The 14747-nt window shown below is 51.4% G+C and overlaps 1 protein-coding gene across 1 annotated transcript; it reads right to left on the bottom strand.

The window, feature by feature from the left end:
• On the bottom strand, positions 1-5062 carry LOC122911744 (putative protein ZNF720). Its single transcript, XM_044256739.1, has 3 exons — positions 5021-5062; positions 374-500; positions 1-104 (listed from the first exon to the last, which is right to left on the bottom strand). Exons 1-3 carry the CDS (start codon positions 5033-5035, stop codon positions 1-3), a joined length of 246 nt encoding a protein of 81 aa, XP_044112674.1. The 5' UTR covers positions 5036-5062.
• Between the last annotated feature and the right edge of the window lie 9685 nt (positions 5063-14747).

The following is a 14747-nucleotide window of genomic DNA, read 5'->3' on the forward strand; positions in this document are numbered from 1 at the left end:
TCACCTACCTGGTTGGAAGCCTACAGTCTCCTTTCTCTTCACATCCCAGAGCTGCTTCTCTTGCTCCAAAAAAGTGATCAGGTCTGGCTTTGACACAGTGAGACCTGTTTACGAGAGAAAAGGAAAATGAGTATCGCCAGAGATTCTAACTTTCCATCAGGATTGTGTTCAGCACAGAAGAGAGGATATTGTACAATTCTAGAAAATGATTTCCAAAAGCTGTTGCCCAACAGTCCCTTTAGAACACAGAGGAGGCATTTCTGTCTGGATCTGAATTCCAGTTATTCAAACAAGAATTGTCCAAGAGACAATCTTCACAGGAAACAGAAAACCCAGAGTGTGGTTTGGGGAATCTAGAAGGAGTCTTCCTCACCCAAGAAGCAGAGGTGTCCGTAGTTCTCCAACATCACATCCCTGTACAGTTGCCGCTGAGTGTGGGTCAGGCATCCCCACTCCTCCTGAGAGAGTTCTACGGCCACATCCCTGAAGGCCAGCTGTCCCTGCAATAAATACCACAGTCACCAAGTGTCCATTGACACACTTCACGATGGTCCCTAGCATGAAAGTGGGAGTTAATGTCACCAGCTAAACCCAAGACCTGACTTTCCCTGCTCCAGGACATGAGTGTGGAATAAAAGAAAAACCCATGAGACAGAGGGCAGGACTGATTGACAACCTCCACTCCAAGAAGTCAACCCTACCAACTACAGAGAGGTGAGCGCGCTCCTTGTCCAGTGCACACTGCTGGCATGCAGGAGAAGAACCAATGTTCCAGAAGGAATCACTAGATATTTCTGATGTGAAATCTTGGAGTGTGGGAGTGAATGATGAAGAAACAATTCCTGAGATGTCTTTGGTGTCAAAGCTGTGGTCTTCCTGATGATTCACAGGCACAGGCCTCATGGGTCAGAGGCACTGCACTGGAGTGTGAGCAGGTACTCAGTCTGCACTAAAATGGTGAGTGGCTCAGGAGGGCAGACATCACGAAGGAAGCGGAAAGCAAGGTTCCAGAACCTTGAGGGCCCAGCTGGTGCGATGATTGAAAGGCCTGGACAAACTTTACTCCACCCGAAAGTTGTTTACTCCACCCAAAAGTTGTTTGCGCCCGAAAGTGTTATCAACCCTCTACTTCTGCTTCTGTAAAAGTGCTTCCTCAACGCACGGGCTAATTGGCTACTTTAGCTTATGTTTGAATGCTTGCTTGATGGCGCGTGCGGGCTCCCAACACCAATCAACCAACACCAGGTATGATTTTTTATATTTGTTTGTACCCCACCCAAAACTTGTTTGTACCTACTTATAAAAACCCTGCACTTATTCTTCCTGGCACCTCAGCGTCACCAGCAACGAGTGCGCGGAGGTCTGGGTTCGAACTCGTAATAAACGACCCTTGCTGTTTGGCTTTGACTTGTGTCTCTGGTGGTCTTTTAAGGTGGGCGTACAAAGCGCTCAGCATTACAATGATGAGTAGTAGTAAGTGACTGGTGTAAGTGACTACTTACTACTAGTAAGTAGTAAGTGACTACTGCTGAGTGAAACCTTGGATGGAGGACCCTGTAGATCTGTATCAGTGGGGGACATGCATGGAGGATGATGGCCAACATGCATTTGGGGGAAAGAGATAAAGAAGATTCCAAAAGGATTTTCGTATGTTAAGGAGGACTCTCAGAATCCTGGAACTCTGGTTACTGAGAAGCTAAGGTTGCTTTTCTCCTCTAAATAAACATGAACATATGTGAAGGCAGTTGTGAATTCCAGGAAGAATGTCCTACTCTCCCTACTCAGTATTTACCAAAAGCACCAAGTGGAAGGAAATTTAATGTTATGCACACCTCTTTTGACTTGGTTTTTCTCAGAATCTACGATCAAGGGAACTTGGTTAAAGCGTCCACCTTCAGCTCAGTTCCCGTTTCCAGGAACCTGGGATGGAGCCCCACATTGTTCTCCCCACTCTGCGGGGAGTCTACTCCTCCCTGTCCCCCTCCACCACTGCTCATGTGCGCTCTCAGCCTCTCTCTCAAATAATAACTCTTAAAAAAAGAAAAAAGCTACAAGCAAGAGAAACTCAGACAAAGGCATTTCCAGTTGAACTGTGATGATCTCTGCGTACTGCTAAGTACATCCACGTTCCCTACAAATGACTGGGAGAGAAAATATGAACATAGCAGGGGAGTGATCTCGCAAAGAGCAGCGACACAATAAATCCAGTTCACACCAAGCGTAGGAAAGAAAATAATCTCGGTGCCAAGGCACACCCAAGGACACACCATCACTGGTATTTGTGTGTGTGTGTGTGTGTGGGGTCTGGAAACAGGAATTCGAAATAGGAATCTCATTATGAAAACAGAGGATATATATACAGTTTAATCACCTACAGTTTCTGTAGTAGCTGCTTTGAGGCAAGGGGACTTAAGGAAAGGCATGGAGAGCAGGCCCAGTGACCCCCTTACTGAACCCATACAGGCCCACTGGGGACTCACCTCAAAGGAGCCACAGGCCCAAACTAACCAATGAACTACTGACAACCAGGGACAGTGCCCAGAAGAGGGAAACTTCCATGAGCCCCCTAACTCCTCACCTTCCCGCACTAAAAAGAGCCCCCACCTCACCCACTGCTCCTTGCACAGAGCCTCTCTCTCTGCCACCTGCCTCCTGCCTCCTGATGAGGGAGCAGGAGGCTGGCTGAGGACAAAGCAAAAGCTGGCGCCTTGCACCCCCTCTTCACCCGCTCCCCTCCATATGTGTAGCATTCCTCAGGCACCCCTGACTGCCATAAAACGATAAATAGTTAACTTGCAGGGATCGCAATCCTGCAGAACAGGAATGTCTCTTGCTCTACAGGTATCCTAGAGATCTAAACAGGGAGGTTACCTTATCAATAGCACAAATTTCCAGAGGCAAATAACTCTCATTTCCTGAAGCCCTAATGTCCCCCTCCTCACTATAAACTGGAGGAGACTGAGGTAGAAGGGAATGTAAATGATAGCAGGGTCATAATACCCCACTAAGAATCTCCCAACTATCTTGATGTTAATGCCTGACCTAAAAACGACATTGATCAAGCCATAAGGGCAAGGACTCCCCCCCGGCACCTTGTAGGCCCACCTTAGCACGTGAGAGCTCTGTCGAAATCTCCCATCCCTTCACCACCTCCCCCCAACCGCAAGGTATATAACACGCCTACCCTCACAACTCGGGGCAGCCGCATCTCCGCCTGCCCACGGGTCCTGTCCCCATGCTCTAATAAACCACCTTTTTGCACCAGAGACGTCTTAAGAATTCTTTCTTTAGCCGTCGGCTCCGAAACTCACCCCACCGAACCTGACCTAGGTTCTAGAACTTCATCACTCGTGCAGGATATTCTGTGAACTGCAAAGAGCATGGTTCTGCCTCAGGTGAACTCTTCAAGCCCACGTGACTTCCTCCAGCCCAATCATGGACCCAGGTTTGGGGACCCCCACCTGACCAGCAGAGACACCACATTTAGACAACAGAGTCTCCATGTCCCCTATGAGGCACCATAATCTTAATTACAGATTTATTTACACTTTAGTGCAAGGGCCAGGGAGAGGGAGAGGGACAGAACCTCAAGGCAGTTCCCAGCTGAGCCTGCGGCCAAAGAAAGAGCTCAACACAGTGATGAGGGAGCAGGAGGCTGGCTGAGGACAAAACAAAAGCTGGCACTTTGCACCCTCTCTCCACCCACTCCCCTCAGTAATATGTGTGACATTCCTCAGGCACCCATGGCTGCCCTAAAAGAAAAACATATAGTAACTTGCAGAGATCACAGTCCTGCAAGACAGGAGTCTCTCTTCGTTTACCAATGTCCTAGAGATTTACAACAAAGAAGCTATCTAACAATAGCACAATTTCCAGAGGCAAATAACTCAGTTCCTCAAGCCTTAAATAAAGTTAAATTTCTTCTAAACCCAAATCTCACCAACAAGGACACTTGATAGGAGAAATGGGAAACTTTATCTCTAAATCTCCAAGATAGTGTCAAGAAATCATTCCCAAGCATATGGCCCACTGATACACATCTAAAGGGTCTCACAAGAAGATTTTTACTACTAGTAATGAATAACACTTCTCCCTACAATAGCTAGCCCCTCAAGGTTCTGGAGACTTTGCTTCCAAAATTCCTTAGAGACTAACATCACCCCCTTTACCTCACCTTCCCCAACCACAGGGTACATAACCTGCCATCCCTCACAACCCGGCGCGGCATCTCTGTCTGCCCACGGGTCCTATCCCCGTGCTCTAATAAACCACCTTTTTGCACCAAAGACGTCTTAAGAATTCTTTCTTAGCCATCGGCTCCAAACCTCACCCCACTAAACCTCACCTAGGTTCAATAACTTCATCACCAGGACCTAGAGATTGTGGCCCAGGGGGGAAATCAACAGTCCTGAGGCTTAACTGACTGAACCCCCAGGTTCCCCTCTAGTGTATTTTAACCAGTATATTTTACATAAAATACCTACTTCACATTCTAAAGAGGAAGTCTCAAGAACTCCCTCTTCCCACACTTTCTCTCAGAGAACATCTAGAGTTATTCTGGACACAAATCCATTGAGGTTATTTCTTGATTTCCTGACCCCTGGGCTACACAGCACTGAGAAAAGCAAGCACACGGGGCCTAAAGGAGAAAGGTTTTCCCTCACTGACCGCCCTGGACCAGACCTCAGCAGCAGCAGGAATCTCAGACTGAAGCCCCCCAGCCACGTGCGTCTATCACTCAGAAACTATTTTCAGTGCTTCCAGGACTTTAACTCCCAGTGACAGCTGCTGCTGTCCTATTGTAAGGCAGGCTGGAGACTTGGGAGAGAAGGCTCCGGGATACAGGGGAGAAGGGTTCTGAAGACCTGGCCTTGAGGATCATTTCTGGAAAGATCTTCAAATCAGGTGAAAACAGAAGGGAGAAACATCAGAACTACAGGAACTAACATTTGCAATTTCTAAAAGCGAGGAATTTCAGGAGGAAAACATGACACCACCTCTCCTAGGACACCAGACTTACCTGAGAACTGGCCATTTCTCCTTTCCTTTCGTCCTCTGGATTTCTTTCCCACAAGGTATCTGCGGAGAAATCACAGCAGCATCTGGAGAAAATGCCCTTAAGGCCATCAACAGAGCTTGTGCATCTGGAAACTGTTCTAGGACCGGGCTAGATCCTGGCTGAGGAACTGTGCAGCCCTGGGAGACCTTGCGGATTGGAGTTAACTTAACACCAGCGGGCACAGAGGAGGGTGACCGTTCTCCCAGGGTCTGAGTCCTGGGCACAAAGAGGGGAGCTTAAGCACTTTTACTTCAGCATCTGTGCCATTCTTGTGGTCATGGCTGGCAGGACAAGGGGGAAAACCCGGAATGGGCCTGAGGCCAGAACTGGGATTCCCCACTGGAAGGGTCAGCCTCCTAAGAACACGGATTTCTCTTATCAAAACTGCTTCCCTGAAGGCAGGACACTGAAACGCAAAAATGACCCAAATTCCTAGTCCTTTGTGTCAGGAGCTATTCAAATGAGCTCCTACCGCGAGACTAATCTTTGGCTTTTCCTTCTCAGCTTTCAGGGGGCCTCGCCTCCCCCCAAATACCCACAAATTCAGCTTCAGCAAAGGAACTGGGCGCTCCATGGGCCTGACCTTCCCAGACTCACGCAGCAGAGACCTGGTTACTTCCCCGTGGACCAAAGCCTGCTCTCCACTCTCAGAAAAAAAAAAAATAATAAAAATATAAGGAAATAACCCCACATCCTGGCCTCACTGAGGACTCCTGCAGCCCTTAAGTAACACTATACTGTTGTTTCCACCAAATGGATGGGTAGAATGTGAGGGGGAGGGGCAGCAGGTAAGATCCTTCTTGAAACTGCACAGGCAATTGAGTTTTCGCGTCTGTGAGACCACCAAGAACACCGATGCAATCGCATGAGGGTTTATTTGACATGCTTAAGCTTGGGCCCAAGTGTATCCCACACAGCCGAGTAGGGACTTGGACCCTGACCAGTTTACAGTCAGAGTTTTTTGGTTTTTTTTTTTTTTTTAAGTTTTATTTATTTATTTGACAGACAGATCACAAGTAGTCAGAGAGGCAGGCAGAGAGAAGAGGAAGCAGGCTCCCTGCTGAGCAGAGAGCCTGATGCGGGGCTGGATCCCAGGACCCTGAAATAATGACCAGAGCTAAAAGTAGAGGCTTTTTAACCCACTGAGCCACCCAGGCTCCCCACAGTCAGAGTTTTTAAAGGCAGAGTAGGGGTGGACTCAGCGGCGGATGAGGACAAAGGGGATGTTCAGAAGGGCTATAAGGGTAAAGAAAACTGTCAGAATATTGGAGGTCTGGTCATTATCAAGCCAAGGCTGTTTTTCCCTCTAATGAGGCACTAACATGAAGACAACTGGGAGTTTCATGGTGGAATGTCACATTCCTCCTCTCAAGCATCCTTGTCAGTGAGATTTAGGTTTAGAAGAAAGTTAACTTTGTTTGTTGTAAATCTCTAGGACATTTGTAAACTGAGGGAGACTCAGGTCTTGCAGGATGGTGATCTCTGCAAGTTAACTATTTGTTCACACATACGATCGAAGGGAGGGTAGTGGGTGGAGAGAGGGTGCAAAGTGCCAGCTTTTGCTTTGTCAAGATGGCTGTACTTACGTCAGGGCTAGACTCAAGGTGGGTACAGCCTTGTTTTTCTTGGCCTCCACAATGATGCTATTGGGAAGCAGCTGGGAAGGAGAGCACGCAAAGCAGGTAAACCAAGGCTGTGGTCGTGACCACATTTAGTTCCTTGGCTTCTCCAATGATCAGGCTGGAGACTGACACCTCCCTCTTTCTGTCACACAGAGGGAGGCACCCTTACAAATGATTTTTCCCTCATCAATGCAAAGTCTCTCACAAAGGAAAACTGTAAAGTTTTCCGACGAAATAAACACAACACCAGGCTAAGTGGGTGTAAGGCAAGGTTTATTAAAGGTTCTCTCCGATGAAGTTTCAGGGCCCAGGTGAAGGGGAGCTGAGAAAGTTGCACCGGGAGGAGGTGGGCACCCTCGGGCGAGGTTCCGCAACTCTGGAAAGCAGAGTGGGGGAAGTCGCGCCCAAGGCAGGGAGGAGGGGGCTTTTAAGGGTGTTGGGGAAAGCTCAGGGGTCTTTTGGCAAGTTTCCCTTATTTGGATATCCCGCCTGCTCATCGGGATCCCATTGGTCCACAGGAGCCCGGGGCGGGGGTCTCAGATTCCTGCTTGGGCCTTTGTTCTCCTGTCCGAGCTCAGGTCTTGTGGCGGGAACTTTCGCCATCTTTAGTAGCCCTTCCTGCCAGCCCAACATTCCGACCTTTTGCTTAATATAATGGTGTCAGGGGCGTCCACTCGGTTCTGGCTACTTCCTGCTGACAGGGGGCGTCGTCATAGGGGTAGTCGGAAGTGGGCGGGCGAGAGTAGGGCTGGAGGAGGAGTTGATTGACAGACACTCCGGCAAGTTCTTGTAGGCGACCCTGCAAGTACCGGAAAAGACAGGGAGCAACTGAGATTAGAAGGAGGATTATGCATACAGGTCCCGCCAGAGGGAGCAGCCAGGTTACCCAGTTGTAGGGGTCCAGGCCCCAGGAGGACGTGTCTCGCCGCCGTGCTTGGATCCGATCCCTGAGTTCTTTGATCTTGGAAGTAACTATACCTGATTGGTTAACAAAGTAACAACATTCTTCATTTAAGAATAGGCAGGTCCCCCCTTTTTCGGCGGTCAGAAGGTCTAAGGCCCGTCGGTTCTGTAGAGCTAAGGCTGCCAGGCTGGTGACTTGCGTCTGTAGGGCTGTGAGGGAGTCAGCAACCCGTTCCATATCATCATTCAGGGCCTGGGAGAGTTTGTAATAAAAGTCGATGGAAGTCCCTATCCCTGCTGTTCCAGTTGCCACCCCTATGGCTACTCCTGCCCCTATTATGAATGGGAGGAAGACGGCCCTTTCTCCACGGTGTTGGGGGAATAGAATGGACAGCAGCTGGGATTCAGAGTAAATGGTGGTAGAAGGAGATAATAGGATGAATATACAGCCCAGGGAGTCATTAGTGGTCAGGCAGCGATAGATTCCCTGAGGGCACAAGAGAAATATTCCCAAGGGAGTACAATACGGGAGGGAGGAGTTAGTGATATTGGTAGCTGCGGTGGTAAGGGGGGGAAGACACATTAATAATAGGTATATTTTCCCCAATGGGGCCAATATGAACCGTACTATTTGCGGTCATGGAGTTGGGGAGTGGCCAATCCATAGGGAGGGGTATCCCTAAAATGTTAGAACGTGTTGAAAAAGGGAAACAGATCCAGCAGTCACTGTCACCATTTTTCGACACAGTTCGCCATAGGTTGTAACTAGAGTTCAGGAGGGCCACTGTCAGTTGTTCAGTGGCAGGGGATTTTTGGATGCTACCGAGATTAATGCCCTTATAGACCAGGTTGTTGGGGGGTTGGAGTCGTTTAGTCAGGTCCGTGACCGCTGTTTTAATGTGCTCGCAGCTAGTCTGGTCCTGGACCACCCCCATCGGAGAGGCCGACATGACCCAGATAGGTCCAGCAAACTTTTCCAGACCTGGGGTAGATGTTGCAAGGGGCAATACCTCGTTTGGCTGTCACAAGGTCAGAGACCCAATAGGTTTTCTGGTCATACGTACAGGTTGTTGGTTCCTTTCCCCGGTAGCAGGTTGCAGGCATATAAGTAAAGGCTGAAAAATAGCGAGAAGTACCTGAATCCCTCATGCAGCTAGACAAACATGATTCCGCCTGACTTGTCTGGATTAGAAGGAATATGAGAAGGGGCCCTAACCAAGCAGAGTTTGGTGGGGCCTGCCATCTGGGAAGTCCAATTAGTCTCTGTGGATGCCCGTTTGAGATTGTTGATATGTACCCATGCAGAGTGCCCCAACAGTTTCGCAGCAGTTGGGGTGGTAAGGACGACTGTATGAGGCCCAGTCCACCGAGTTTGTAAGGAGTCTGGCCGCAAGCTTTTGAGGAGGACCTGGTCCCCAGGGGATAGATCTCGTATACCCCCTTCAGAAGCATGGTCGCTAGGGGCTGGGATGACAGTGTCAGCGTGAGCCCTTAAGAGAGCTCGGAGGAGAGTAAGGTAAGGTAGATAGGATAAAAGAGGTGGGGAAACGGCCGGAAGGCTATGATTTATAAGAATGGGCCGGCCGTACAGTAATTCGAATGGGCTTAAGCCTGAAGGCCCGCGGGGCGTAGCCCAGAGTCTGGTGAGAGCCAGGGGCAGAAGTGTGGGCCAGGAAAGACAGGTCTCTAGGGTGTTTGGTGAGTTGGGCTTTGAGCAGCCCGTTGGTTTTTTTCTACCTTACCCAATGACTGTGGGTGGTACGGGATGTGAAGTTTCCAGGTTATGTTGAGGCTCTCCGCTACCTGTTGGGTTACACTGGAGATGAAGGCAGGTCCGTTGTCTGACTGGAGGGTCCGGGGCGATCCAAACCTCGGGATGATGTGATCGATGAGTATTGTAGCCACTACATCCGCTATTTCCCGAGCCGTGTGGTATGCCTCGATCCAACCTGTGAATGTATCAACCAAGGTTAATAGGTAGCGAAAGGTTTTATGGCGAGGCATGTGAGTGAAGTCCAGTTGCCAGTCTTCCCCCTCGGAGCTGATGGTTAGGCCCTGGTCTGCGCATTCCTCCTTGTGAATTCACAGCGGAATAGGTTTTGTAAGCCCTGTGAACAACTTCAATTACTTTAGATAAGGAAGGATGATAGAACAATGGCTGAAGAAATTGGTGGAGAGCCTTTGGGCCAATATGGAGGGATCGGTGGATGTCAGTAATTAGGGTGTGAGCCAGATTGCCTGGCCAGGCAATACTGTCATGAATGTAAATCCTCCCCTTATCTCCAATTTTTCCTCCCCGTGCCTGGAGGGCTTGTGTTTCCTCTCTAGAGTAGGAAGGCTGGTGAGGGGTGTTAAGAAAGAGGATAGGAGACGCAGGGGTATTTAGGGCCATTTGTCTGGCCACTGAGTCTGCCCTGTTGTTGCCTAGGGAGACCAGATCCCTGGTCGTTTGGTGGCCTCGACAGTGACAATTGCTACCTCAGTGGGCAGACTAAGGGCCTCGAGCAACTTGGCAATGAGGGGCCCATTAGCTATAGGGGTGCCCTTGGTAGTTAGGAACCCCGTTCTTGCCAAAGAGCAGAGTGTGTGTGAGTTATGAGGTAGGCATATTTAGAGTCGGTGTAAATGGTGACTCGTTGTCCCTTCGACAGGTGTAATGCCCTGGTGAGAGCTTTGAGTTCAGCCTTCTGGGAAGTGGTTCCGATTGGGAGGGGAGCTGTCTCTAATACCGCATCCATAGTGACCACCTCATAAGCAGCGTGTCTCTGGCCATCTGAGGCCAGGAGGGAGCTGCCATCTACGAAGAGCACGCGGTCAGGGTTGGATAGTGGTTGATCAGAGAGACCGGGATGGAGAGGAGTGAGGTCCTCTATAAGTTGTAGGCAGGAGTGAACAGGTTCCGGGGTGGGTAAGGGTATAGGCAGTAAAGTGGCGGGGTTTAAGCGGGGGGAGGTAGAGAGAGAGATATGCGAGTTTTCTAGGAATAGCAGATGGAATAGCTGGAGACGAGAAGGAGTCAAATGAGCCAGAGATCGGTGGCTGAGGAGGTCTGTGAGTCGGTGGGGAGAGTAGACCGTGATGGGCTGCCCTAAGGTAAGTTTAAGGGCCTCCTTTGTAAGAGAAGCGGCTGCCACTAGGGCCCTGAGGCAAGGCTGCCATCCCTGGGTGGTGGCATCCAGTCGCTTGGACAGGTAGGCTATAGCCCTATGCGTAGGGCCCACCTGTTGTGATAGGAGACCGAAGGCCGAGCCGGAGCGCTCATCGGTGTAGAGATGGAACAGTTTAGAGAGATCAGGTAGGGCTAAAACTGGCCCGGTGGTAAGGCGGTCTCTCAGCTTAAGGAATGACTGGCGGATTGAAGTGGGATCAGTCAGGGGACCCTGGGGGGGTCTCTTTAGCTGCCTGGTACAGAGGTCGGGCCAGGATAGAGAAATTTGGAATCCAATGTCTAAAGAACCCGACCAACCCAAGAAAAGATAGTATTTCATCCGCCATTTGGGGAGGTTGGAATTCTTGTAGGAGTCTTATGCGGTCCCCATTAAGGGACTTAGAAGTGGGAGTCAGAAGTATGCCCAGATAGGTAACAGAAGGGGCACACAATTGGGCCTTAGAGGGGGTGACTCGATATCCCTTGGCCCCCAGGAAGTTAAGCAGGGTGGAAGTGTCGTCTTGGGAGACCGAGAGGGAGGGGCTACAGAGGAGGAGGTCATCCACATATTGTAGTAGAGTGCTGGCCTTAAGGGCACGCTGCTGTAAGTCTGTAGTCAAGGCCTGGCCAAAAATGTGGGGGCTGTCTCTGAACCCATGGGGTAGGACAGTCCAAGTTAGTTGTCCAGAAACGTGTGTGTCAGGATCATCCCAGGTGAAGGCAAAGAGAAAATAAGAATCAGTGTGCAGGAGGATAGTGAAAAAGGCGTCTTTTAGGTCCAGTACAGTAAAGTGAGAGGTGTTTGGGGGAACACGAGACAATAGGGTGTAGGGGTTGGGAACAACGGGGTGGAGGGGGACCACGGCCTCGTTAATAAGCCTAAGGTCTTGTACCAGTCGATAAGCCCCTGAGGGCTTGCGTACTGGGAGGATAGGGGTGTTACAGGGGGAACTGATGGGGATCAGAAGTCCCTGACGTTTAAGCTGTTCTATGATAGGTTTCAGGCCCCGGCGGTGGGCTAAGGAAATAGGAAACTGAGCTCGAGAGGGAAACTTGGAGTTATCCTTAAGTTGTACTTTAACCGGGGTAAGGTGTGAAGTGATGATGGACTCTGAGATGTCCCACACCTGAGGATCTACAGTAGGTAGGTCATCTGGAGCGGGTGTCGAGGGAGTGGAGAGGTGTAGGATGAGACGGGTTGAGGTGGAGGGAGGAGAAGAAGGAGAGAGACAGATAGTTGCCCTCAGTTTCGGGAGAATGTCCCTACGCAGTAGAGGGACCGGGCAGGAAGGAATCACTAGGAATGAGTGGGAGAAGGGGAACCCATCCAGGCTACAGGTAAGGGGAAGGGTCACCCTAGGGTTGGAGGAGGTCCCATCGATCCCCATAACAGTAATTGGTGAGGTTCAAGTAAGTCCCGAGTAGGAAGGCAGAACAGAGTAGGTAGCCCCCGTGTCCAGCAAAAAAGAGATGGACTTACCCGCTACCTGGAGTGTAACCCTGGGCTCGGCCTGGGTGAGAGAGGTGGCCGAGTCTGGGCTTCATCAGTCGTCCTCCAATCCAAGCAGTTGAAAGGCCGGACTTACTATCTCGGGGGGTCCCCCACGTTGAGGCTCTGAAGATACCCAGAGGTTAGGGCAGTCGGATTTCCAGTGGCCCATCAAATGGCATTGAGGGCAAGGCCGAGTTGGCGGCTTTGGATTGGGGCACTGGCGAGCCCAATGTCCCTCGGCCCCGCATTTGAAACAGGCCCCCGGGGGGGTGCAGTTGGTTGCCCCTCTCTGCTGGCTCCCGGAGCCGGCCGGCCGCAGGGCTGCTAACAAGGCTTGGGTCTGCAACTGAACCTTTTGCTGGAGTCTGGCTTGTCGTTTAAGCTCAGCCGCCTCCTCACGGGAATTAAAAACCTTAAATGCCATTTTCACCAAGTCAGAAATGGGGGTCTGAGGGCCCTCCTCAGCCTTCTTTAACTTTCTCCATATATCCGGCGCTGATTGAGAGATAAAATGAGTAGCCAGTACCGTGGCCCCTGCAGGAGAAGCGGGGTCCAAGCGAGTGTACTGGGTTAAGGCCTCGGTCAATCGGTTAAGAAACATAGCGGGGTTTTCGTCAGGGGCCTGGACAATCTCCCTAATCTTGTCGTAATTAACGGCCTTATTAGAGGCTGCCCGCATGCCGGCTATGAGACATTGGACCATGCGGTCGCGGCGCCGGCGGCCATCTTGGCCATCCTGATAATCCCAACCTGGTTCTACAGCTGGGACCGCCTGGGCTCCAACTGGCATGGCAGCATCAGTGAGATGGACCTGATCTGCGTGCTCCCGGGCAGCAGCTTGGATGCGTTCCCTTTCCTCTGTGGTGAGGGTGGTGGTCTGGACCACATGTAAATCATGCCAGGTGAGGTCATAGGCTTGGGCCAGATATTGGAATTCTTTAATATAGTTATCAGGACTGGCCAAAAAGGAGCCCAAACGTTTCTCAATTTGGGAAAGGTCCTGTAGAGAGAAGGGCGCATGGACTCGAACAACTCCCTCAGCTCCAGCAACCTCCCTGAGGGGGCAGACTAACTCAGGGGAGGGTTTCCTAGCCCTAGTGCGGGTGGAGATGGGAGGGGAGGCTGGAGGGGAGGTAAGGGAAGGTTTCGGGGGAGGGGGGGGCGCATCAAGAGCAGACTCAGGTTTTGGGGGTTGAGGGGATGAGACGGGAGTCGGGGTGGGAGGGGTGGAAGGGGTGGAAGGGACCGAAAGGGGGGTGGTTGGAGCGGGGGGTTAGGGGGCGTAGGGAGAGAGGGGCCTTGGGGTGGGGATCGCGGTAAGGAGGAGGAGGAAGAGGAGCCGGGGCCCCTCTTGTCGGTGGGTGGGTGAAGCTCTCCGGAGGTTCAGAGAGGGGAGACTCAGAGAGGAGAGACGGGGAGGAGAGGTCCGGGTCTTTGGGAGCAGTGGGTGGCAGGGTAGGGGGAGGGGAGCGGGCCAAGAGGACCTGAGAGGTGGAGCAGTGAGAGCAGAGGGAGGGGCGAGAGCGCAGAGTCCAAAAAGCCTGGACATAAGGGACCTCGACCCATTTGCCCTGGCGTTTGCAGAAATTGCCTAGGTCCGTGAGAATCTGATAGTCAAATGTGCCTTCCGGAGGCCACTGGGACCGATTGTCTGATTGGTATTGCGGCCAAGCGACGGTACGATAATGTATGAGACGTCGCCTACGCAAGTCCTGGTCCAGTTCCAGAGCCTTAAGATTGGCCAGCAGGCCCCCTAGGGGTGTTTTAGAATCGAATTTGGATAGGGAGGTCCCCATGATTCATTGCCAGGCAACCCGAGGGCTGGAGGAAGGCGTCCCCTCGTCCACCACTGGGTTGAGAAAAAATTGTGTCGACTGCCGTAGAGGTTGGGACGTCTCCCAGCCTCTCAGAGTCACAGAGGTCACCTGGTGACCGGCAGGGTCAGCGCTGACGCGGCCACGATTAGGGCAGGGCTTTCCGGAAGGGGGCGCAGAATCGGGGAAACTCACCACGGCTTCAGAAGTGGCGTTCGGAAAGGCAGGTCCGGTCTGGCTAGGGAAAGGAGAGAGTCTCCCCACTGGAGTGGGGGCTTAATCTCCTTCCCAGGTTTCGGCACTAAATGTCAAGTTTTCCGACGAAATAAACACAACACCAGGCTAAGTGGGTGTAAGGCAAGGTTTATTAAAGGTTCTCTCCGATGAAGTTTCAGGGCCCAGGTGAAGGGGAGCTGAGAAAGTTGCACCGGGAGGAGGTGGGCACCCTCGGGCGAGGTTCCGCAACTCTGGAAAGCAGAGTGGGGGAACTCGCGCCCAAGGCAGGGAGGAGGGGGCTTTTAAAGGTCTTGGGGAAAGCTCAGGGGTCTTTTGGCAAGTTTCCCTTATTTGGATATCCCGCCTGCTCATCAGGATCCCATTGGTCCACAGGAGCCCCGGGGAGGGGGGTCTCAGATTCCTGCTTGGGCCTTTGTTCTCCTGTCCGAGCTCAGGTCTTGTGGTGGGAACTTTTTCCATCTTTAGTAGCCCT

The sequence above is a fragment of the Neovison vison genome, chromosome 7, assembly GCF_020171115.1.
Source record: "Neovison vison isolate M4711 chromosome 7, ASM_NN_V1, whole genome shotgun sequence".
NCBI classification, from domain to species: Eukaryota; Metazoa; Chordata; class Mammalia; order Carnivora; family Mustelidae; genus Neogale; species Neogale vison.

What these genes read in the sequence shown, in the direction of transcription:
- LOC122911744 (XM_044256739.1), bottom strand. An exon ending in CGGACACCTCTGCTTCTTGG is followed by an intron (nt 105 to 373) that starts GTGAGGAAGACT and finishes TCTCGTAAACAG; the next exon opens with GTCTCACTGTGTCAAAGCCA.